Here is a 21460-nt window from a genome sequence, read left to right as displayed (position 1 = left end):
GGCAGTTAAATTTTAAACCGTTGCAATTACCTCACACGAGAAATGAATTCAAAAATATTACGAAATTTAAATGAATGAATGGTTCACAATAAATTAAACTCAAACTTTATTCCAACGCTTACTCTTTTATAACTAAGTTCATGCTGGTGAGAAAAATACGAGTTAAATAACGTATTTAAAATAAGTCTTCGATATGACGTTTCATCAATTTCAATGGATAACATTACTTGAACCTAGCCTTTTCTATTTTCATAACTAAATAGATTCATAAGCATATTTCCGACCAATTTTTGAAAATATAGTTAACAAGCATCAAAATCTTTTTCAAGTATGTATTTATTTATTTACATTATATTAACTTAGAATTAATCCTAAATAGCAATGTTAATTATCGCCAACGCAACGAAGGCCTCTTACAATTTTGTCAGAAACGCCTGTATTGGTTTATACTGCCTCAGATATTGCTTCGTCCAGATGACACGCCAGCTCTGCAATGCAAAACGAAAACACATAATTAGTTATTTCGAACAATAAATTGCAGTAATCGAGATCTGTAAGTGAAATTCTATTGTTCTTTTACGTTTCTCGTGTGCATTGAACTTGGATTTGTACAAGCACAAGGATAATAAAAGAAATTAAATTATTCTTGTCCAAAAGCGAGACTCCGGCAATATCCTAGTGACATGACGCAGTATTAGACTGGACTCGGCTCTTAAAGTATTTAAACTAAGTTGAAATCACACCTGATAACTTAATTGGAGAAGAACTGTCACACACAGGGAGTACGTTTTCTGCAAACTTGGTCCAAATCTGCAATAAAGGAAATATATTATAGCTTGTGTTGCTGTTAAATGAAAAATATGTAGTTTTAATTTCCAAGAGGGTGAGAAGTGGGCCATATCTATGGACTCTTCAAACACAGGGATATTAAAACACCATTTGATATCAGTCCATTTTTTTAATGGCACCTTACGGCATAGATTTTTGGCCGCAGAGCTTAGAGGAGGACTGAATGAGATCCGAAGTTAGAAAACAACATACCTAATTTTTTCCACGGTTAATTGTTTTTTTTATTTAAGCAACTATTGTTGATCGTAGATTAATTGCAGCAAGAGCGAGCATTTTGATTATTTAGATCAGCGGTGGACACGTTGTGGCTCTTCCAGCTCCCCGTGCTCTTTCTGTTGTTTTGGGAAGTGAAGCCAGCCAGAATGCTGTTGTAGCTAATTTAGCCGGTAGTAAAACAGCTCAGAAATCGCTAAGAAAAGCTAATCGCAACATGCTGTGTGACATATCGGTTCAAAATCTGAAAAAAAAAGTAAGACATCCTATTACAACTTTTCTTAGAGCTAATATTAAAGAAAATCTGTTGTTTTAATTTCCAAGAGGGTGAGAAGTGCGTTCCACTTTTTATGGACTCTTCAAACACAGGGATATTAAAACATCATTTGATATCAGTCCATTTATGTAATGGCACCTTACGGCATAGTATTTATGGCCGCAGAGCTTAGAGGAGGACTAAATAAAAATTGTGTCCGTGAGAAAACCACTTACCCCATTTATTTCACGTCGGATTCTTCATTTATATCAAACATCATTGATGTCAGAATTTTCGTAGTGGATGTTGCCGCCTAAAAACGGCGGTACTCCTAGGGCTAACTATACTTTTAGTTTACATCTTACATCAGCTTATTTTGTGAGGCATCGTTGATAAGGGCTGCAGCATTCCGCTTGAGGGTAGGCTAAAACTGGACATGCTGTATAATAAATAAATTAATTAGTTGAATTGAAAATTTTAAACATGCGGCAGACATGTTGCCTCAACCCTTCCCCACAATTCATTCGTCATTTTATAAATTATTGCGATTGAGCACGTGGACATCTACATATGTATATATGTACATATTTGCTCTTGTTGATTTTTGACTTTATAAAGGTTCATATCTTCAAGCCGATATCCTTTAGAGGAATAGTATATCATGGATTTTAATGTAGTCCAGTTGAATACCACAGCCGCGTGAAAAATGATCACAGTTGCGGTTTTAGTTTTGGACGTACGTACATTTGTGCAGCATTCTAATTACTGTCAGGCAATTATGTTTCTGTAGCCCACTTATCGTAATAAGTCTATGCAATACTTTACACTTACACTGTCAGCCGGAGAAAGAAAACAGCGTGCGTTAGAATCGGCTGAGCGGGCGGAAATAAAATATAGCATGGTGAATAGTAGCGTGGTACCCAGTTTCCGTTCCCAGAGCTGCATTATAAATTGGCAGTACTAACAGCTGATTATGACAATGCGGAAATAAATGCTCAGATGTGGCAACACCAGTGGGCTCCGCCAATTTGTTATCAATTGCAGAAAGTTGGTCTATTCTGGTGCAAGTTGCAGCTGAACATAATTTTCGAAATCATAGTTTAATAACAAAGTTCAATACAATTGCATTAAATTTATTTTTGTACACAGTAGTACATCGAGCTACCGGTTAAGAAAAACTCTACAAATAGGGGAACACTGCTGTTACCAGGGCTACATTGATAGCAGCGTGCCTGACATGGGGAAATTCGAAATATATATTCGCATGCATTTGCAAAAATAACGCTTGAAGCAAATCATTTAATATATGTATGTATATATATTTGTCCACAATCAACAGCCCCAGTTGATTTAGCCGTACACTGGTACGCAAAAACCATTTGTCACATTGAAGTGTGTTTTAGTTAACACGTACAGTAAATATTTATATTTATTATCACTAAGAAAAAAAAAAAAAACAAACATATCGTCCTTATTAAATTGTATTTTTTACACTTTATTTGTTGGATTTTTTCGTTTATTATTTAGTGTAGCATTTTGGGTACACACAGAATTGTAAAAAAAAACGCGAATCCCTGCGCGCTTGAAATAACAAACAAGGATTTGTTGCGCACAGCATGATCTTTCTTGCTTTCTTTCCTTAACGGTTGGACTTGGCCACACGCTCAAGTTCATCCTTCTTCTTGATGGCGTACGAGTTGGAAGAGCCCTGGGAAGTATTTAGAAAGTTTCGAAATTATTAGTATCGAGCATAAGTAAAAATTATAATTAAGTTGTTCTTCTACGTTTCTCGTGTGCACTGAGCTGGGAATTGCCACAAGCACAAGGATAATAAAAGAAATTAGATTAATCTGGTCCACAAGCGAGACTACGGCAATATCCTAATGACATGACGAAGAATTAGAGTGGACGAATAAACCTTTAAGTTCATAAGTAGTACAAATATTTGACTGTTCTTCTACGTTTCTCGTGTGCACTGAGCTGGGAATTGCCACAAGCACAAGGATAATAAAAGAAATTAGATTAATCTGGTCCACAAGCGAGACTACGACAATATCCTAATGACATGACGAAGAATTAGAGTGGACGAATAAACCTTTAAGTTCGTAAGTAGTACAAATATTTGACTGTTCTTCTACGTTTCTCGTGTGCACTGAGCTGGGAATTGCCACAAGCACAAGGATAATAAAAGAAATTAGATTAATCTGGTCCACAAGCGAGACTACGACAATATCCTAATGACATGACGAAGAATTAGAGTGGACGAATAAACCTTTAAGTTCGTAAGTAGTACAAATATTTGACTGTTCTTCTACGTTTCTCGTGTGCACTGAGCTGGGAATTGCCACAAGCACAAGGATAATAAAAGAAATTAGATTAATCTGGTCCACAAGCGAGACTACGACAATATCCTAATGACATGACGAAGAATTAGAGTGGACGAATATAGGGTTTGCATTGATTTAAATAAAAGTGAAATGGCAACTCACCTTAGCAGCGTTGATGAGCTCATCGGCCAAGCACTCGGCGATGGTCTTGATGTTTCTGAAGGCAGCCTCACGGGCACCCGTGCATAGCAACCAGATGGCCTGATTAGGATAAATAGAAAAGGATGTTAGGATTATTCGTTACCGTTTCAGTAATTAACTGTGGGGGAATGAAGTTCAAGCGTAATGTCTCTTCGATTCATACGCCAAGGTTTGGTTGATTAAACACAATGACGCTACGGATATATGATAGATTTATGATATAGCCGTGCTGTTATAAGTCAACAATCTTCTGAAATTGTTGGCCATTGCACTCGGCCGGGGATGTCGAGGGAAAACAAGAGAGTCAATACTTGCCTGGTTGACGCGACGCAGAGGCGACACATCCACAGCCTGACGACGGACGGTACCGGCACGACCAATACGTGTGGAGTCTTCACGTGGGCCAGAGTTGATGATGGCACTGACCAAGATCTGCAAAACATGATGAGAGAAAACACGTGGAATTACTTTTGAAATATTCTCGAATGGAAAATATATCATTGCTTCCATGTGAAGCTGTGGTTTTAATTTCCAAGAGGGTGAGAAGTGAATTCCACAATTTGTGGACTCTCCAAACACTGGGATGTTAAAACTTCATTTAATATCAGTCCATTTTATTGAAGGCATCATACGGCATGGTTTTTAATGGCCGCAGAGCTTAGAGGAGGACTGAAGAATAAGTCCTTTGAATATATGATGTAGTTTTAATTACCAGGAGGGTAAGAAGACTCGCACACCACTTGTTGTGCGCTTCAAACACTAGGACATCAAAACATTCTCATTTACTCTTCGTGCTCATTCTACCTGATGTACATGTTGACATTTAAAATGCACACAGTTTAGCATGGCACGACGTTAACAGGGGAATAGTCCGGGAAGAATAGGGGGAACTCACCTGCAGAGGATTCTCGCCAGTGAGCAGATGAATGATCTCGAACGAGTGCTTGACTATGCGGCAGGCCATCAGTTTTTTGCCGTTGTTGCGACCCTTCATCATCAGGGAGCAGGTGAGACGCTCGACAATGGGGCATTGTGCCTTGCGGAAGCGCTTGGCGGCATAACGGCCGGCGGAGTGGGGCAGATAACGTGCGAACTTCTCCTTGACCGAAATGTAATCCTGCAGCGAGATGTCGTTGACGGTCACATCGTCACAAGACCAGCGTCCGAACAACTTAATTTCGGGCAGTTCCGTTGTGGCAACCACATTTGTCTCGAGTACGGTTTCAGCGCTCTCGGTTTCCAAGGGCGCCGGCTCCTCGAAGTTTTCAACAACGTTTTCAGCAACTTCGGCCATGCTGCAAGCAACGAGCAAATTAAACAAATTTAGCATACATTTCTTTTACTTGAACACAAAATATTATGGTTTATAAGTTGTTGATTTTGCACTTTATAAAGACTTTATCTTCGAGGCGATACGCTTTAGAGGAATAGTAAACCATGGGCTTTGATTTTGTCTAATTGAATACCGCACCGGCGTGTGATTCACCAATACGGTTTTAGTTTTAGACGTAAACAGAATAAACAAAAAAGAAGGATGCCTTGAATTTCGCGCAAGCACGTGTGGGGGACAGGCAAGAAATACGAAGCACACACACACAAATACGCACACAAACAAGTTGACAGCGCGTATTTAACCTCATTGTGTGCAGCCAACTGCAGAATTTCCGTGTTTTTTTGCATTTCCACAAATATTTACACAATTATTTCAATGGCATTAGATAGCCAGGACACTTGTTGGTTATTTGCACACACTCTTATGTTTTTACACTAAAAAAAATCAACAAAATTTCTTACATTTTTCACAGAAGAAATCGTGTACGATGTAAGCGGCAATGGCGTACGCCTGAAAAAGAACACGTCCAGGTAGTGTGCGGCAATATCACAAAATTTAACTTCCGCCGCAGGGCTGCATTCGTTGCGCAGTGCTGCAAATATTCGTCTGTCAGCAGTAGGCAGCACTGCGTTTACGCAATACAAGCGAGTTGGCATGACCTAGGTGGTCAGATGCGACGAAGAACAGTTGACAATGTAAATAAAATAGTTTGGGTGTGGGTGGTTGTAAAAAAAAATCGCCGCATATTTGTTCCTTCACTTATAAATGCCGATGTACTTTAAGCAGTGCTCTAATCAATAATCAATTAAACAGAATAAGCAGCAATTTTTTAACAGAAATGACAACAGATGAGAGCATTATGGAAGAAATGCTGGGTAAGAACAAGCACTTGCGTCGGCGTAACTTTTGAAGGTAGCATATTTTTGGTGTTTGTTTTTTTTTTCCAATTTGCAGATCGGGCCACGAATCCGGCAAAGGACACGGTCGACGAATTGGGGGTGCAAATGTTTTGCATTGTAGTGCGCAGTAATGCGCAACTAGTGCAAAAGGCCCAAGAGATGATTGTGAGCAAAGTGCGTTCCAGCAACATAACGGAAGCAACGCGAGCAATTGCGGTGAGTAAAAAAAAAGAAAAAACAGTCTTACACATACATACATACATATGAACATATGTAAGTAGGCGCACTCATACCACCATGTTATGAGTTGTTGCGTTTGCCATTTTACTTATCACGATACTGCTTTCGCGTTAAGATTAGGTTACATTTTTTATGTGGTTGTCTTTGTTCCCTACCCCCTCCCACACCCCATGCAGTTGCTGGAAGAATGCATGACTCAATGCGGGCCCGAGTTTCAGGATGAAGCGGCCAAGTTTCGGTTTCTCAATGAGCTTATACGGCTTGTGTCAAAGAAATACCAAGGCCCGGAGACACCGCATGGGGTGAAGCAGCGGATTATGGAGTGCTTGCTGCTGTGGACCACAGAATTTCCACAGCGCCAGAAAATCCGTGATGCCTACGACATGCTGCGCAAGGAGGGCGAAGACATCGAGCATGGCCAGAGTGCAGCGGCAGTGGGGAAAAGGGAGAGCGTGCTCGGCACTATGGATGAGGCGATGTTTGCGAAACTAATCAAGAGCAATGATCCGGAAAACTTTAAGCGCGCCAATCTATTGCTGCAGTATCGAATGGCGCAGGAGGCTCGACGCAACGATCTGTTGGCGCAGCATCGCTCTGTCCTACAGGAAGTGCAAAACACCATGCAGCTGTTGAACCAAATGCTAGACAGTTACGATCCGAGCGATAGCGATGTCCATGAGACCATAAACGAACTGTACAGAAGCTGTAAAAAGCATAGACCTATCTTCCAGCATCTGCCGAAGCTGCTGGGCGATGCGGATGAGAAGCTATTGGGTAAGTTGGTACAAATAGTTAGAGCTAGGAAAGCACTAATGAAGCCCCTTTACAGCCGATACGTTGGAGGCGAATACGGCACTGAATGAGCTCATTGCCCGTTATAAGGAGGTGGTCCCATCACCTAAAAAACAACCAACAACAGCAGCTTCAGCTGCATCATCAACTTTGACAAATCCTAACAAATCTGCGTCAGAGACAGCGGCCAACAACAATACCTTGCTGCTCAACGAGCTGCTCGGAGATCTGCTGCTTAATAATACCAATGGCGAAACAGCCAAGACGACTTCCACGCCCAGCACAGAAATGGCCGGCCCATCGTCAACATCAACAGCGACTGAAACAAACGAGCGTGCCGATGCTTTGGCCGATTTAAGTGATATATTCAGCAGCGCTCTCGCCGAAAGTGAGTCCAAGCTGAAGCAGGAACCCTTCCAGCATAGTGAGCTGCTGGAGCCGCAAGTTCTGAGTAGCATCGGCGCCGGAGATTCTCTTTCCAATGGCATTGCCAATGATGGCCAAAATAAGCCGGGAGTGGCGCGTAAAATGCCTCAAATCGATAAGCTAAGTGATGAGCTATTCCAGCAGATATTACCGGAGGCAAAGGAGCGCATAAGCACCTTTAAAAAAGAGGCAGACAAAATAACGCTAAACGATTTGGCTCGGGAACGCATGCATGTGAAGCCGGCGGATCAGCCAACACTACCTATTGCTGACAGTGGCGATCACAGCATCTTCAAAACATTGGACGATGCGCCGCTGCTATGTGCCAAGCCCGATGAAAAGACTAGCACTTCCAACAATAAACAAGAAACAGTAGAACCGCCAGCAGTCGAACACAGCAACACACCAGCCCCTTCCATGACTATCAAGCATCTCAGCGAGATAGACATTGATTTGGACAGCATTGTTCCCACGTCTGAATCGCGCATTGTCCTGGACGATGATGACATGCAATTGAGTCTGAACTTTACCGAAGATAGGCCGAGCAAAAATGTGACTGTTATAGTGATATCGGCGCAGAATAAGAGTCGCCAGCCAGTCAAGGATTTTCAGTTCGAGGCCAGCGTCAAAAAGGTGAGTGTGTGTAAGATTTTATGAAACAATATTACCAATCAAAGAACTAGCCCGATCTTAATGATCAAAGAAAAGCATAAATATCCTTATTATCCAACAAAATTATATTTGTCCCTAAAGCTATTTAAAAACTAGGCATATGAAAACTTAAATATTTCGCCATCGCTCTCATTCAGCTAATGTTTTAGTTCGTTCCTATAAAGTTATATGCTGAAATATATCTCGACCGAAAACCATCTATCCTACTTTTGAATTGATCCCCAAAGCTATCCAACAACATTATACGTGTTTAGCACTAAATTTGATTAATTTACGGGCCCCTATTGTTTTTTTGTGGTTTTGTTGACGGTCGAAAAAATCTAGAACTTTGAAAGATTTGCTAATTTTTAGGTATATTTCTGAAGCTACGCTGGACATGCAAATAATTTACGCGCAAATTTGTAAAGATTTTGACAAAAAAAAGAACTGTTCTGTTGGAGAAAATAATATAATAATAATAATATATCTGAATTCTAATAGGCAGTAATCAATCAAATCAATATGCAAATTATTTGCCTGTCTGACCACAGCTTTATGCATTCAAATTAGACTTACAAAATTAGACGTGGCTTCGAAATTGTTAAAATTTGCGGCGTTTTGGATGGTATTAATACCATTGCAGAACTTCTGCCGGATATCACTGGCACCTCCGACGCCACAAGGCTTCGTAAGGCCCTTTCGAAAACTAGCACAATGCTAGGTTACCTTCAGAAGTCAGATAAGTCATGGACAATCTCAAGTGAAGGGTCATTCGAGGTGCTTCTGTGCAGCCACTTTCCTGCTGCGCAAGCATCGAAGGATCGAACATATCTTCGGCCTATAAGTCTCTCGTCTTTTAAAGACGCTGGAGGTCGCTATATTTGAAGCAAAGTCCCGCTCTCTCAGCTATCACGCTCTCAGAACTCCATGCTGCTATTTCGATTATTGAGAAATCTCTCAATATTGAACCATAAACCCTTGTAGCCTTTCTGGAGACCTTTATTAATGCGTCCCCAAGCACATTTACAAGCTAACTTACGGATCCGGGCGTCGTAGAACTTGTTAGACAGCTTTTGAACAAGCGATCTATCAAAGCTACACTGATATCGTCCACGGTGTCCAGATAAGTGAGCCGTAGTTCCCCTCACGGTGGCATCCTCCCTCCACTCTGTCTGGTAGGCACTCATGCCGCCAGACTTAATGATAACGACTTCTGTCGAAGCAGCCGGGATGAGAGGGAGGTGGAATCAGTGATCGACCTCTTCTGAGAACGCCTGGTTTTATTAAGGACTAGACAGCGATTTTTATGACCTAACTTCCTCACAAACCTATTGGCATATTATCCAAAAAGAAGCCAAGGGATATTTCCAAATTCATTCAGGCCTCTGGATGGAAAACCATTGCGCGGAACATCACTACCGGAAGTGAAGAGGAACGGGCCAAACCAAGGCCTCAGTGAGTCAGGGATATACCCTTGGCTATCGTGACAACCTAACCTAACCCACCACCAATGTACCTTGAATGTCTTTTACAGCCCTGCAAGGTGCGTCTTTTGCCGCCCACGGATAATGGGATGCCAGCTCACAAGCCTTTTCGTCCTGCGACGCCTGTGAATCAAGTGATGTTACTTTTGAATCCAACGGGCGCGCCCGTCGACGTCACCTGCATTGTGGGCTACAGGCTGGGCGATGATCCGGATCCGATAAAAGAGTCAATTGTGGCGAAGGACTTGCCGTTCGTGCAATAGAAGGTCGCAAGTTATATTTTTCCCGGCCTCCTGCTTAGCTAGTATTTATGAAATTTCACCGGGGATCCAAATGGTTTCATTTTTTATTATTGTTTCTCTTTCATTTGTTCAGTTGCGTTCTTCTGTCTCCGTCCTTGTCTGCTTCGCGTAATGATTTCTATCTCTGTCGCACGCCTAGAAACCAAATTCGTACTAAAAGTTGTCTATTAAGTGTTTAAAGCCTAGTTTTATCATTGATTTCTGCGGATCTCTATATTCCCAATACTGATCCACAATATCATCACATAAATTATATGCATTGTATGTTTATTGTACGCCTCTAAGGTTTTTCATTCAATTGCATTTGAAATATGTATACTATATGTATATTAGTAATAAAAAATTTACAAATGATGACAAAATTGTTTTGCTACAAAAGCTTAAGCGCATTCACCCGAGAGGTAGTTGGAGAATATGTCTTCAGACTTGCCATATTGCCCTTCGCATCCGGTCCGTATCCCGAGTTCTAGTTGCCTCCCAAAATGCCGAAAAAAACGATGCTCACAGCTTATGACTACGAAATAGTACATATGCTCAGATACGCAAATAGTTTGCACACAAATTTGTCAAAAGAATTCTATAAGTATAGTTTTCTTCAACAAACAACTTTGGGGTTTACTTACAAATTTGTGTGCAGATGATTTGCATGTCAGACCGTAGCCTAAGTCTTGTTTTTATATTGGTCTTATACGAAAGGAAAAAAGTGCGCTATTCCCAAAAAAAAAATGTTCCAAACTTTTAAACAGTACGAATTCAGATTACAGTTGGAGCTATTCTATTGGTTTGCCGAGCAGGGAGAGTTGCAGAAAAACTCTTTGAGCTCACAAAAACTATTGATTCATTAAGCTTCGTTCAGACAGACAAAGTCGTCCCATTATACTCTAAAAAACAATAAAGCTTTCTTGTGGTAACTTGAAAAATGGCATGAATTTGTATGCAAATTGGTTGTCTGTCTGACCAAAACATTTGGTGAATTGTGTTCTGTACAAACATAGTTGGAATAGTTTGGAAAACCTTTATAGGCTTAGCGGTGTTCACAGTTTTCAGCACTCAAGTCAATATAAAAACAATAATTCCACAATTTCTTATACTAAAAACAACACACTGGACGCCCACCCATGAAACTGTTGACTCTCTATGCTAATCGGCCACGATCTCGTCTTTGAAGGACAGAGCTGTTATGGCTTTGGTATGTCCTGTGTACTTGCGCTCGGGGCTCTTTGTCTGCAGCTTCCAAAGGCGAGCCACACCATCGGAGGAGGCGGTGAAGAGCCATTTGGAGTCAGCACTGAAGGCCACATCCCATACCCAGTAGTTCTCAACGGACAACTCGCGCCATTTGGTGAAGTCTTCGGTTTTCCAAAGGCACGCTGTGCCATCGCCCGATGTGGTGACCAATAGACGGGAGTCTGGACTAAATTTGCAGCGGAGGATATAGCGACTATGCGCCGATATCTTCATCTTGGGCTTCAATATGCTCAGCTGCTGACTTGGACTGCTGTTGAGGGACCAGATATAGCAATTGCCTTTGTTATTAGCCGCCGCCATATAATGTCCATCCGGCGAGATGGCCACATCCTGTATGGAGGCATCCATTTCGGGTATGAGCTGCTCATGCGCCACAGATTTCACGTCCCACAGATAAACGCCACCATTTTGGGAGCCCATCGCGATTTCCACCTGATTGGGATGCAGGCAGGCGGCATTCACCGGCGCTTGACAATCAAAGACGCGCGAGCAGTGCGGTGGCGCCGATATCATATCCCATATACGGACGCGATGATCCTCGCCAGCGGTGAACATCCAGTTGCCATCCTCCTGGAACCCCAGACGCGTCACATTCTTCTGCACGCCATCGAAATTGATGACCGGTGTCGTGCTATTCGACTCCAAATCATAAAGACGTATGCACTGATAGCCACAGGCGGCCAGTCGTGTCTTATCCGGCGTCCGATCCAGCGCATTAACTTGCTGCACAACGTGAAGAGGAATATTATGTACGAGTATAGGATTGTCTTTCTGGCTCCTTCTCTTACCGATGTGTCCACAAAACGCATTGTTTTTATGCAGTTGCCGGTGTGTGCTTGCCACACTTTTATTGTGTGGTCATAGCCACCGGTGGCCAATATCAGTTGTTCCTCTGTCGCTTCCATTTGTCGGCTGCTGTCCTCTATCCCTTATTCAGGCAGCTATCCACTATCCCTAATGCCGGCAATTGCGCATGCTGTATCGATTGTTTTAGTTTTTTTGTTTCAGCAAATGGTCTTCAAATCGAAATGCTTGCCTCTCTTAATGTTACAAATGGATGCCATACAACCATTAGTCGACAAGCAGTGTTGGGTAATGCGTGACGAGGCAATGTTGCATCAGTGTTGCCACACAGCAGCGTTGGCAAAAGCTAGTTGAGCAACTAATACAAGTTTGAAAAACTTATTTGAAACAATTGATTGTGCAGAATACATAAACTTTACGATTTCGATTACAAATTAGAGTTGTGACATCTTAATTATCGGATTTCATTTTAATGGAACTTCAAGTTTTATAAAAATCGACAGTTGCTTTAACTATTTGGTATACATTTTTATAAGAAGTTAGATTTGCCAGTTACATTGACTCTGTTTGCAAAATACTGTTAGGCTTTTGGAATTTCTTTCAACGGGAAGAATACCGTAACTTTCCAGTCGCCGGCTGTGTTTATGTTCTTTGTTTTAAGGTTGCCCAGAATTCATAACGTCCTTTTCCCTTAAGCTATTGAAATCGTCTCTTATTAATGAACAGCGAAGTTTTAAAAATGTTTGCAATCAATGTGTAATAAATATCACTTTATTACTAAAGTGCATGCTTACTTAAATACTTTTTTAGTCATCAGTAATCGAAACTGCCATTTAAAAAGCTGATGGCGACGAGTGCTGTCATATTAAAAAAAATTATTCATTTATATGCACTATAAGTGGCAGCTCATTGGCTATTTCGTTTTAAATTTAACAAGCTGGCAGTATTTTTGCCAAAAAACCAAGTTTGCGATGAACTCGAAAAGTTCGTATCCGAAAAATTCGTATTTGAATTTTAGCACATGTATGCATTTCGCATTCCATTCGAAGAGCGAAATAGGCGAAGTCGAAACTAGCATGTGCACAGACCCTGCAGTCGACAAAGTCGGCATTAGCACGTACAGAAACCACTTAACCGGTTCAGGCTTGTTTTAAAAAAAACGGCATTATTGTTCGAAGTATTTAAAAAAGCCAACTACCGTATAATTTGCTTACCTGTACCGATACTTAGCTGTATCTGCAAGATAGCTGTGATTAACATGTGATTTCGCATGAAAATAATTACGTTTGGTGCATCCTATTCAGTAGCCTTTTACAGTGAAGCACCTCATATCGGCAGTAAATGTTTGCCATTTTCTATGAATGCTTTCATAGATGGCGCAGCCACTTTTTATACTACCTCCATCCCCCCTCTCCCACGCAATTAGCGGTTTTCCATAACTCGCATAACTCTTGAAATTTTGCTTGGTCCTTTAAAAATTTAAATTTAATTAATTTGTTGATTTATATAAGCATTTTGAAAAATTACAAATGATCAACCAACAATTTCGTGTGAGATTGTCTCACACCATGAAACGAAACGCGTATGGCAGGCGCGTGAGCGCATTTACAGTTATGATTTTTTATTGCTTGCCTTCACTTTTACATTCTTAATGAGAGAGCATTCTGCTTGCAGCTGCAATGCAAGGCTTAGTTTTTCTCCGCCTGTTGAACGCGTCGCGCCCTTTGTTTTGAGTTGCCGAAAACTCTGAGAAAATGTTTAATTAATTGTATAAATGTTAGAAATATTATGTAAAAGCATACATACATATGTAAATATTAAGTTGTGTGTGATGTGTTCTTAATATGTGTTTATTAATGCGAAAATACCGCGCGATTGATGTGCTGCGTACATACATACATATACTTATGTATATGTGTGGCTCAATTTTTGTTTTTATTTTTTTAAGTGTTCATAAATGTGATTTAAATAAGTAAATGTGTTTAATTTGAATATAATTTTTAATTAAAGCCATCGCATTTAATCTGTATGTAAATGTAAGTACGCAGCGATTTATATTAATGATTTTTTTTTCATGTACAAGTACTTGTATGTATGTACACGTGTGAATTGGTTTCACTCACGTGGCACGTATATTAGCAGACAAAATGTCACCACAACATAACGGATGCACAAAAAAAGAAAGAAAAAACTCAATTTACAGACCTTGCCGAATGTGTTGTATAACAGATTGCTAACTTGCTTACATTAATGTGTTGAGTCTGTTGTGTGAAGACAACATGACCAACAAGTTGGAGTGTGGGTGGTCGAGAGGCGCAGTTAGATCAATCAGAAAAGCAAGAGAGCGTACGAATTCTCTTAAAAAATATAAGGTTATGAAGTAAGCATGGAGCATTGTAGGCGTGGCAGACCCAACAAAGTATATACATACATACATACACATATGTACATATATTTGAATTAGAGTTCAGACGCATATTGCTGAAACAACAACTGGTCGCTGTTGATCTTTGGGTTTTGGAGGAAAAATTACAGACTATTTCAATGCAATTTGAGGCATGTTAAAAAATGTAGTATCAATTTAATTACTGAAACCGCATTGAAAATTCATTATGTATATAACAACCAATAAGAAAATACAACTTCATATATTGCCAACAAACCGCGAAATATATAAATTTTACTGAAAAATTAAAGTTAGAGAGACTTTAGAGGCAGCTAAACAAATTATACTGTATTTCTTTTGTTTTGAAATAATTGAACTAATAATGTTGAATTGTTTTACATTTATAATTTATTTATAATCAAAAAAATACAAAAAAACAAACAATTTACCAAACAAACTTGCATGACAAAAATTACTGGATAAATCACGAATTTTTTGGAACTCTCACGAACTCGTACGATTTCTACAAATATTTGATTTCAATTTTAAAAATTAAAATTTTTAAATAATGCACGATGCGTTTAAATAAAAATGTATGCATATGTGATCATATAACAAAGAATTCAACAAATCCAACTCAGTTCCATTTTAAGGCGAAATAGTGCGTCATAATAATGAATGTGCGGTCGATTTATTATTGCAAAACTTTTCCCCCGCCCGGTGCAACAATCACTCTTAGGATAGATTTTTGGTATTCATAAGTTTTCTTTTATAATGTCTTACGATATTCTACTGTTTCATCACCATCAGTCCATTATATTATATAGCTGTCATAGGGCCGATCAGGTTAGAAATAATGTTGATACTGACATCGTATCTGTTTATTACGATACAGTAACGAAAATTGGTATTTATTTATGTTTTTTGGAGCCCGAAAATAATCGAAAATTGTATTTAAATAAGTTTACTATATCATATAAATGAAATAGGAATGATCGGCTCGAAACTCACTCTTAGTATTAAAATCTAATAAATCCCTGCATTGGTGTCAAAGGTTTTTTCTGGTATGTGATAGTGCGTGTGAGTCGGAGATGGATCCTTGTATCCTTGCATGCGCCTTAGATGCCTTCCTCCATGCAGAGCTCGGCTGTGTTTATTTGATCTGAACGTTTCGCTTGCCAACATGTTGGTCCACTCGGAGGACTGCCAGGAGGAGGATAAAGCTTTTGCAGTTGAAGCTTAATTTACATTTAAGCGTTTGCAATTATTAGCGTGTTGGCGGCATGCTGAGTGGGTCAGGCCAGGTGGGTGGTGGGTGGTGGGTGCTGGATGGTGGATTTACAGGCCAGGATGCTGAGGGCAGCCACTGCCGACGCAATATTTCATGCATCATTCATAACGCCTGGCGTGTTAATTATGTTGAAATGCGGTCTATTAAAGTTTCAGCAGCTCGAGGCAGGTGCGGTTCTCAGGAGCCCAGCACCCAGCACCCAGCGCCCCGTACCCCCACTAGGCCCACCATATCCCGCATCACAGCCTCCATCATTAAACTGTATGCTAAAACGTAATTAATGAAAGCACTCCTAAATCATTTCGGCGCATTGCGATGCCAGCGTGAAGCGGCGATGAAAACAAAATGACCAACAAATATGTAGAAAGACAATTAGTTAACAAGCAACCCAACCTCGCGCAAAGAAGAAAATCTAAAATATTTGTATATGGTACGAATATTTGGGTCGTTGAAGGTCACATACTCTTGTCCAGTCCCAGTTGAGTGGCTTAAATAGTCCATCCTACAATTTTGACAAAGAAAAGGCAACTGTTGCCATAGCTGAGACAAAAGAAAATTTGCCTCTTAAATTACAAAATTTCTTAGTTTTTAAATACTTATCAGAATGTGTTTTTTCCTTAATGCTTTCCCTTACTTTTATAAAATATTTCAATTAATTTATTTACCAGTAGCTTTTGGCATTTTTGTTGCCTCAAAACCTTCTCCTTTTATTAAACAATATTTAAATGCTTTACACTGAAGCTCTCAACCACTTCGGGGAGCCCAGCAGTTGGCAGAGAGCAAGTAAAGGAAACGTTTTGAATACGCTTTACAGATCTCGTGTCGCCAAATATGTTCAAAATAGTTTTGAGCTAAAAACTGGTTTCAAAGTCTTCGAAGTACACTTAAAAATGTCTGCGCCTAGAATTCAATATTGTTTTTTCTTTTGTATGAACTAGTCATTTATAAAAAAAAATATATATATGTATATATATATATTGGGCTGGCGAAAATGAAATCCATTTTGTATACCCTTTTTTTACATGTATCCCGTTTTGTTTGATGTCTTGTTGCTTTGCTTCTGAGAAATTTGGCCAACCGATTTTCGCAGTCCTTATGCATTTTTATTTTTGTCTGAAAACAAGGTTTTGTGTTTCGGCTTCTTTACCCAATTAATTCGTGATTGCTATAAAAATATCGTCCAGTAGTTTCAAAGCCTTTTAAAACAGACAGACAAGATGATATTTTTGGCTAAAGTAATTGTGGTTAGGAGATTCGTATGAGAAGCGCGAAGGAGGGATGATTTTTTTTTATTATTATTAGGTCCATTTTTGAGAATACATCATAAGTGGCTTTAATTAGGTACGCACTATGAGAAGCGCAGAGGAGGGTTGTGTTTTTAATAAAATTTGTCCATAAAATAAATAAGATTTAATCAGTAATGGGTGCATAACTCCAACTCCATGTTCACAACAATGTGACTTAAAGGGAGATAGAAAGTAAGTGTTGGAAAATTTCGGAAAGAAATACCCAAGTTACGAACCTGTACTTACGATTTGGCGAACGCCATAGCTTGATCGAATGCGATGATTAATGAATTCAGATTCGATCTCGATCGAATGAAATAAAATATTTTATTGTGTAATCATTTTAATTGTTCTTAACCGTTTAAAGCAAATTAAGTTTTTAAAAAGAAATGATCGTCTTTATATTATTATCTTTATATCAGCACCAAATTGAAGCTCAAAGAAGAATGTTATATTTTTATTTATACAAAAAAAAAAAAACATATTTAAAACTACAAACTGTTTGGCTTCAACGAATATTTCGCTTGCTTTGTCGCAAACTCCATAAGCAATTTAGGCTGCTTGGTGTGCAGCTTTGTTAGGGTATCTTGAGAGAGATATAGGGAGGGAGAGAAAAAAACTCAAAATAATGGTCAGTATGCGGCAGGCGCCACATTATTTTTTGGACTCCGCGTCGTCCGCCACGTTTTGCGCTAAAACGTTTCAATTTTTCATAAATATTCAAAAAGGTAAGAAAGCAAGCGGCCAGCCACCAACACCACCACCACCACCCAACAACAATAATAACAATAATAACAACAGCAACAACAAAAATATACCAACAGCTGGACGCGATGGCCTAACATCGCTGACCTGGTCGGCTGGCTGGCTGGCTGGCTGGCTGGCTGATACCTGTCTGGTCTGCCTTTTGGCCTACCCGTCTTGGTTCATTTCATTCATTGGCCCTTGTCGGCGAAATTTTCATTCATTCCAGCAGCGGGAAGAGTAGAAAAAAGTGGTCGCACCAGCGGGCGGTCAACCAGCGGCTTCGTTATCGCCTCTTGTAGGTGTCCCCGACTCCCCCCCTCTCTCTCTGTGTGTCTACCTTAATGTCGCCTCATTCTATGCAGCCAGCAACAAGCAAAAATGAAGAAAAAAAAACTTTTTCGATTTAAGAATTTCTGAGAAAACATCACAAACGAACAACAAAAAAATGCAGACAAGTGTATGGCTAGCCCAAAAAAAAAGCGAAAAAAGTGGAAAACTTGAAGAAAAAGCGCGCAAAAATTAATGCAAATTTATCATGGAAAACTTTTCAATTTGTTTCTATTTCTTTGCTCTCTTTTCTTACACAGCTCTCCCCCGCCTGTTTCGTTGCTTTACATGGTTTTTCGTTCATTCAGCCGCTGAATGGCCAAAGGATAGCCACAGTTTGTCACCCTCAGGAGGCGTCTGTAAGTATTTTGTACTCTCTATACACTTTCTTTGCGCAATTTGACTATTTCTGCGTCCATAATTAACGTCCTCCACCCGCCGATGCCGCCGTTGCCGCCGTTGCCGTCAATGCCGACGGCTCTTGTAGTTTTTCAAGTAAGGCGCCAAAGGACACGGTCCATTTCTGGGGACATGTTCGCCACTAGACGTGCCGCAGTCCTTCTTTATGCCAACACTCGAAGAAATTAACGAATGTCTACACTGCCAGAAACAAAACTGTTTGCTGATTAAAGATTATAGGTTAGGTTAGAAGTTAAACGAGTATGTCCGACTGTACTCGCTCGAGTTGCAAAAAGAATCAAGACAGAATCGATTTCATCGATCTTTATCACTTTTTGTCTGTGCTAAAAATCGATTTCTCATTGCAGAATCGATTAAGTGCATAACATTTTTTTTAAAACTTTAATCTTTATTTAAGTCCTGTCCTAGGTTGGACAATTATTAAATTTAATCGCTTTAATCGATCTTTACCGATAAATGGGAAGCAATTTTTTTTTTTTTTTTTTTTGTGTAAATCTTTAATCTTTATTTAAGATCTGTCTTAGGTTGGATAATTATTAAATTTAAGCAATCTTTGTCATTTTTTTTTTGGGTAAAAATAGATTTCTTTTTGGAGAATTGATTAAGGGTATTATTTGTTTTTTTTTTGTAAATCTTTCATCTTTATTTAAGATCAGCCTTTGGTTGGACAATTTTTAAATTTTATCACAACTTTGACAATTTTTAATCTTGCTTCTGTCATGATGGTTGATGGTGATTCGAACCGAGTGCCTACTCAAGGAACTCGCATTGTGGCGTATAAAGTGACAATAAAAATTGAATTTTGTTCAGATAGGGATTAATCGATTTCATCTTCGTAGCCCATGTTTTGGCTGCTATTTTGTTAATTTGCGTACGAGAGCTGCAAAACGATTGATAGCGGGCACATGTGATATTATCGATAGTTCCTATTTAAGCAATCGATCCCATCGAGTCTACCGTTTGCTTTACATTCGATCGTCATTACGTGCACGCCTATGAAGCTTGAGAGCAATTTTATATTTTTTGTGCCCTTTGTAAGCCCATTTGTGTTTGATTTCACTTTTCGATTAATAAAGTCGCGATTAGCATATCTCCGCTTTTAATATCGCGTATAGTCTCGATGAACTCATCCAACTCAGAGTCTTATTTATCTTTTTGAATATTTTTACTAAACTCTATAAATTTTAAAATATCTCAGTATAATTGAGTGCATTATTTTGTTTTTCGATTGAACCCAACAATATGTTAGCAGAAATCTCCAAAATAGAAAAACAATCAACGATTGTTCCCAGATTAAGAAACGTAATAATATTATTAAATGAAGGTTATTTAATATGCCATTAATTTTTATAACTTTGGGACTGCTTTGATTGTTTTTTTTTGACTTCAATATCTACTTATTTATTTTTTTTGTAATCTCTATCGAAGCATTAGGTTACGTTTAAGTAACTACGCTAGCCGTTCATTTTCAAAACTAAACTAGACTTTATGAACCTATTGGTATTGATAGAACAATAGTTTTAAGTGTAAGTCCCACACTACACGACACTTGAATTATGCTGTGCTTCAGATTTCGGCCTATTTGTGATGTCATCAGTTAAGTATTATTAAAAAGTACTATGTCCCAGCGAGCGCCCCTTTAATAGCTTTCAAGCTGCCCTTCGTTTTGCTCAGTGCCGACACAATGGGGAGGTGCTGTTGCAGCTGCTGGCATCGCTGCCACCGTAATGTTCATAAAGTTAAGTCCTGAATAGGCCTTGGGCTAAGCCCCGTCCCTTCTAAATCAGGGAAAAGAGCAACAGCAACAGCATCAGCATCAGCCAAATGCCGCAATCAAGTTATTATGAAGTTTTTCTATTTATCCAGCGTAATTCATAATTTGTTTACAAAGCGTATAATAATATTAACGTCTCGGCCTTGGAAGCGCCATCGTTGTTGCTGTCGCCACTTCTTTCAGATAATCAGCCACAAAGTCGGAAGTTGGCTGCTTCCTGGCCATGGCCAAATCACATTAGAGTAGAACGCCGTACCTTTGGCTCGTTTAACTTGTATTCGTATTTTTGTTTTTTGTTTTTGTTTTTTTACTCTTATATCAATGCCATTGTGAAGGGCATATTAAATGTAGCATTCGATTTGTAACAGGAAGCGAAATTTTGTATGATATGTAATCTGCTTCAGAAGAGATTCCCACAAGCTGTGCAATGCAACGATAAGGTTCATTCATATCGACCCTATAGTATTTCAGATTATAGTAGTTTTTATCAATCTTTATATTGCAGTTATAGCTGGGCATTCGGTAGTACATATATGTTGAATAATCGGCAGCGCTTCTAGTTGTTGCACATTCCTTTGTTTGAGGAGCTGGTTTTGAGGGCACAACCTAAACTTTCTGCTGCATAAAATAGATTACTACTCAATAACAGTTAATCTAATTATTAAATAATTGCTGGCACCTCTTCTTTTAGTTGTATTTGCATCTACAAAGAACACAACCAACCGGTGTCTAGAAAAATATTATAAACGAGTTTCAGAATATTCTACCAATAAGGAATCTTATATTTTCCCCAATCTTAAAAGTGAAATTTTCCAGAATACATACTTATAGAACGATAAGTTTGTATCGATAAAACAACCAATCGAATAATTTTGAAGGGGCTTCCTCAATTCTTACAATCAACGCTGAAGAGAATGCACTCTTCGATGAATCGCCTGCAACTGTTGTTGTTATTGTTTTTAAGTTGTTTTCTTAGTGTAAACGGGAAGTTGAAAGTTAACTGCCGAGATGTTGAAGGAAGGCAAGTCGTTCTCGCTTTTCATAATCGCATTAAGTAAATGAATGCAAGAGTATTTAATTTTTGCATTATTGAGCAACAGGAACAACAAAAACAAATGCGAAACGAGAAGGTAACACAAAGGAAAGGCAAGAAAAAAAAAAACCCGCTTCTAACCCGAAACTGTGATTATGCCTTACTTTTTCA

The 21460-nt window shown here is 39.3% G+C and overlaps 3 protein-coding genes, 1 long non-coding RNA gene and 7 other non-coding genes across 11 annotated transcripts; 1 reads left to right on the top strand and 10 right to left on the bottom strand.

The window, feature by feature from the left end:
* Positions 1-318: 318 nt before the first annotated feature.
* Positions 319-2234, bottom strand: LOC115627317. The gene is made up of 5 exons (XR_003995657.1): positions 2150-2234; positions 1555-1757; positions 1042-1306; positions 744-810; positions 319-488 (listed from the first exon to the last, which is right to left on the bottom strand). It is a non-coding gene; the product is annotated as an uncharacterized LOC115627317 (long non-coding RNA).
* Positions 567-710, bottom strand: LOC115627432. The gene has a single exon (XR_003995663.1). It is a non-coding gene; the product is annotated as a small nucleolar RNA psi28S-1192 (small nucleolar RNA).
* Positions 1904-2063, bottom strand: LOC115627430. Its single transcript, XR_003995661.1, has one exon. It is a non-coding gene; the product is annotated as a small nucleolar RNA psi18S-1854 (small nucleolar RNA).
* Positions 2235-2783: 549 nt separating the features above from the next.
* LOC115627088 (40S ribosomal protein S5a) lies at positions 2784-5743 on the bottom strand. The gene is made up of 5 exons (XM_030522638.1): positions 5641-5743; positions 4742-5141; positions 4162-4278; positions 3808-3906; positions 2784-3026 (listed from the first exon to the last, which is right to left on the bottom strand). The coding sequence occupies exons 2-5, from the start codon at positions 5138-5140 to the stop codon at positions 2958-2960; spliced, it is 684 nt and encodes a 227-aa protein (XP_030378498.1). The 5' UTR covers position 5141; positions 5641-5743; the 3' UTR covers positions 2784-2957.
* Positions 3089-3233, bottom strand: LOC115627431. The gene has a single exon (XR_003995662.1). It is a non-coding gene; the product is annotated as a small nucleolar RNA psi28S-1192 (small nucleolar RNA).
* LOC115627436 lies at positions 3266-3410 on the bottom strand. Its single transcript, XR_003995667.1, has one exon. It is a non-coding gene; the product is annotated as a small nucleolar RNA psi28S-1192 (small nucleolar RNA).
* On the bottom strand, positions 3443-3587 carry LOC115627435. The gene has a single exon (XR_003995666.1). It is a non-coding gene; the product is annotated as a small nucleolar RNA psi28S-1192 (small nucleolar RNA).
* On the bottom strand, positions 3620-3764 carry LOC115627434. The gene has a single exon (XR_003995665.1). It is a non-coding gene; the product is annotated as a small nucleolar RNA psi28S-1192 (small nucleolar RNA).
* Positions 5209-5363, bottom strand: LOC115627433. The gene has a single exon (XR_003995664.1). It is a non-coding gene; the product is annotated as a small nucleolar RNA psi18S-1854 (small nucleolar RNA).
* A 129-nt stretch (positions 5744-5872) lies between the features above and the next one.
* On the top strand, positions 5873-10325 carry LOC115627145 (ADP-ribosylation factor-binding protein GGA2). The gene is made up of 5 exons (XM_030522723.1): positions 5873-6054; positions 6134-6294; positions 6495-7092; positions 7148-8169; positions 9722-10325. The coding sequence occupies exons 1-5, from the start codon at positions 6018-6020 to the stop codon at positions 9932-9934; spliced, it is 2031 nt and encodes a 676-aa protein (XP_030378583.1). The 5' UTR covers positions 5873-6017; the 3' UTR covers positions 9935-10325.
* Positions 10220-12304, bottom strand: LOC115627146 (protein LST8 homolog). The gene is made up of 2 exons (XM_030522724.1): positions 12010-12304; positions 10220-11944 (listed from the first exon to the last, which is right to left on the bottom strand). The coding sequence occupies exons 1-2, from the start codon at positions 12124-12126 to the stop codon at positions 11114-11116; spliced, it is 948 nt and encodes a 315-aa protein (XP_030378584.1). The 5' UTR covers positions 12127-12304; the 3' UTR covers positions 10220-11113.
* Between the last annotated feature and the right edge of the window lie 9156 nt (positions 12305-21460).

Source organism: Scaptodrosophila lebanonensis, unplaced genomic scaffold, assembly GCF_003285725.1.
Source record: "Scaptodrosophila lebanonensis strain 11010-0011.00,11010-0021.00 unplaced genomic scaffold, SlebRS2 tig00000092-arrow-pilon, whole genome shotgun sequence".
Lineage (NCBI taxonomy): Eukaryota > Metazoa > Arthropoda > Insecta > Diptera > Drosophilidae > Scaptodrosophila > Scaptodrosophila lebanonensis.
The sequence above is the reverse complement of the archived record's forward strand: the minus strand, read 5'-3'. Positions and strand labels throughout refer to the sequence as shown.